The sequence below is a fragment of the Phytophthora cinnamomi genome (assembly GCF_018691715.1).
Source record: "Phytophthora cinnamomi strain GKB4 chromosome Unknown Contig51, whole genome shotgun sequence".
Taxonomy (NCBI): Eukaryota; Oomycota; class Peronosporomycetes; order Peronosporales; family Peronosporaceae; genus Phytophthora; species Phytophthora cinnamomi.
The window spans coordinates 209,987-212,749 of NW_027150984.1; the positions used below are offsets into that span (position 1 = coordinate 209,987).

Below are 2,763 nucleotides of genomic sequence, written 5' to 3' on the forward strand. Positions count from 1 at the left end.
CCAGTAATACATATTTATTCCAATTATTTTCTATTGCAAAATGTTTTGTACTTATTATTTGAATGGAAATCCAATCAACTGTTTTTCCTGTCTCCGAAATAATTGCACTGGAGACCTTGATGTCCAAAAATGCGTATTTCCGTACAAAACCACAGTAATTGCAGTTCAATAATAAACTTTTCCGAGGTCTGTCTCCCATGTACCCGGTGAATGAATGTCATGGCGTCACTGATCCCAACAACACGATCGCTGTGAAATCGCGCCTTCCATGCCTTAAAGACTCTGGTGAGTCTGTCGACCTGCTGATTCACCTGGTGGACTGAAGATACGTCGAAGTGGAGAGGATGGTGATCGTGCGGTGAGCTATGACGGAAGGCCAGGAGGAATTTACAGGCATGCACTCCGACGAGTATGGGTGGTGTAGCGTTCGCCAGAATACAACGGAAACCGGCGGAGAAACAACTACGCCGACTGTCATCGAGACTTTTGCGAGGTTCATTCCTATGAAGCTTCCCACTCAGCCCTACGATAAGGCGCATGCGGATCAGTTCGCTAAGTTTGTCGTGTCATCGGGAGAAGACGATGGGGCAGAAATCTCTCGCATGATGGAAACACTTCTACTAGATGATCCGGTTAGCTAAGATATGGTCGCAACATAGACATTTGATCCAGTTTATTTTTTTCTCTTTTTTCATGCTGTGTTGCAAACTATTCAAAACGCCACGAAAAGTTCTGTACGTTAGAGTGACAACGAAGATAAGTCGCCGTTCTCGTCGATGTCCAATCCGTCCGTTGCGAGCGCGTCGTCTAGCAAGAGTCGTTCCATCATGCGTTCGATTTCTTGGTTATCTTCAACTTGAGTTTTGACTACTAGTGCCATGAACTGACCAATTTCCCCCTCCTTGTCGGGGTTTCCACACTGAAAGTGCATCGGCACCAAGCGAATGCAAGCTTGCACAAGTGTCGCAGCAAAATTGTCGTCGTTAGTTGGCGCATGGACAACGGCCCATCCTGTCTCGTCCGAGTTTAATCCTGGAAACTCTTCGTCCGCCTCGCAAAGGTCTCGCCACACCACCACCATCCGTGACTTCTCGACATAGCGTCGCACCACATGATACCAACGCAGATTGCACACTTCCCCGTTCTCTCTACGATGAGGGGAACAAAACTGAAATGCCAACGAGTTTTCCGGGTCGGGTAACCCATCATACACCTTCCGTCCTTCCTGCCGATATGGCATCGACGTCAGCTCCCAGACCGCGTCACAAGTCCGTTGAAAGGTAAAGGGAACTCTGCCTACCCCAATCCTCTCCAAGTACTCAGTATCCTCGTCCATTTTCCTCGTTGGTTCCCCACTCAAAATTCCACCCGGCGTCGGCGTCACCCCAACTTCTTGGAAAACCTCGTCGATCCTTTCATAAAGAGCGTCCAGATTTTCGAAATAGGTTTTGTAGAGCATGGCATCCTTCATTCCGAGCCTCGCTTTCTTATCGAACAGTTCGGGAACCTCCACGGAAGTCAACTTTTCGACTTCGCGCATCCGTTTCCTCAGCAGTGTCTCCAAATCTTGGATCATCAACGCGTGGCTATTTACTGCGGCTCGGAGTCTTTTCTGAAGAGCTTCAGATTCCAATCTGCTCTCGTACTGCCTGGTGGCGATGGCTTTCCAGGCCCCGAGAGCCAACGTGTCCCCAGGTGCACTTTGCGTTGTCTCTCGACGTTTGAATTGCTGCAATTTGGTCAATTGTCGGCTCAATTCGGCGTCTTGTAGCCGCAAAATGGCCCGTTCCTCCTTTTGGCGCTTGCGGTAGGCATCTCGACGCTGTCCGGCTTTCTCCTTGGCGAGCTCTTGTTTGGACTTTAATTTGGTGGCGCTGATCAACATTTGTGTGTGTGGGCTATAGATCTGGTCTGGTGAGGCGGTATGAAGCGACTGCAGCAGCGCGTCTGTGTCGGCCAGAAGCTGCTGATTGTCCAGGTCTTCGAGCGTGATGCCGTGGTCCGGGGCTGGACGAGAGTCATGCGCCGACAAAAAGCCGCTGACGCCGCGCAGGAGCTGGTGTCTAGCATGGTCGTCCGACATGACTGAGCGAAAGAGAGAGTGATCAGGTGTGTGGCACAGTACCGTACCGGGTACACGTGTACACATGTACACATGTAACCCAGTTGTGTGCTTAGTCATTTTTTTGTCGCGGACAGTTTGTGGCGTAGGTAAGGTTACAAAATAGGGATTATTGTGAAAACTGGTGATTTTGTCACTCCGTATAGCTCTGTAAATCAGGGCTGTGAGCAAAAACGATACGTGGTAATTTGTACTGAATAGGAAGTTAATGTGTGTACTAATCTGAGTAAGTCGGCTTAAATAGGAGTGGGGAACTGGGCTCTAAAGCCATCTTGTCAGAACAGAGTGGTGAGGGAGAGAGACAGCGGAGACACGATGTATGCCGCAGAATTTCGATGGAGAGCTGTGGTTAAAGCCACCCAGCCCTGCTGAGTGGCGCCTTGACTTGGCTTACCGTAGAGATTAGTATCAGGGCGCAACGTTCTAATATCGAAAGCAGCTAGCGCGGCTACGATGCGCTCTTCCGCTCTCGCGTAAAGGTCATCAAAGGTGCCATCTGGGTCGAAGGGAAACTCCGCGTCCTCGACACGGACGCTGGTTCTGCTCGTCCTGGTGATTCCTCCTCTTTTGACTGATATTTTGGCTAGTGTTTGCATAACCGCTTGCTCGGTGGATTTATTTGTGCGGACTTCCTCGGAATG

At 49.8% G+C, this 2,763-nt stretch overlaps 1 protein-coding gene across 1 annotated transcript; it reads right to left on the reverse strand.

The window, feature by feature from the left end:
- Positions 1-739: 739 nt before the first annotated feature.
- IUM83_19439 (Rio kinase) lies at positions 740-2,083 on the reverse strand (the record flags this gene model as incomplete). The annotated part of the gene is made up of 2 exons (XM_067944489.1): positions 740-1,225; positions 1,301-2,083. 2 exons carry the CDS (start codon positions 2,081-2,083, stop codon positions 740-742), a joined length of 1,269 nt encoding a protein of 422 aa, XP_067789553.1.
- Between the last annotated feature and the right edge of the window lie 680 nt (positions 2,084-2,763).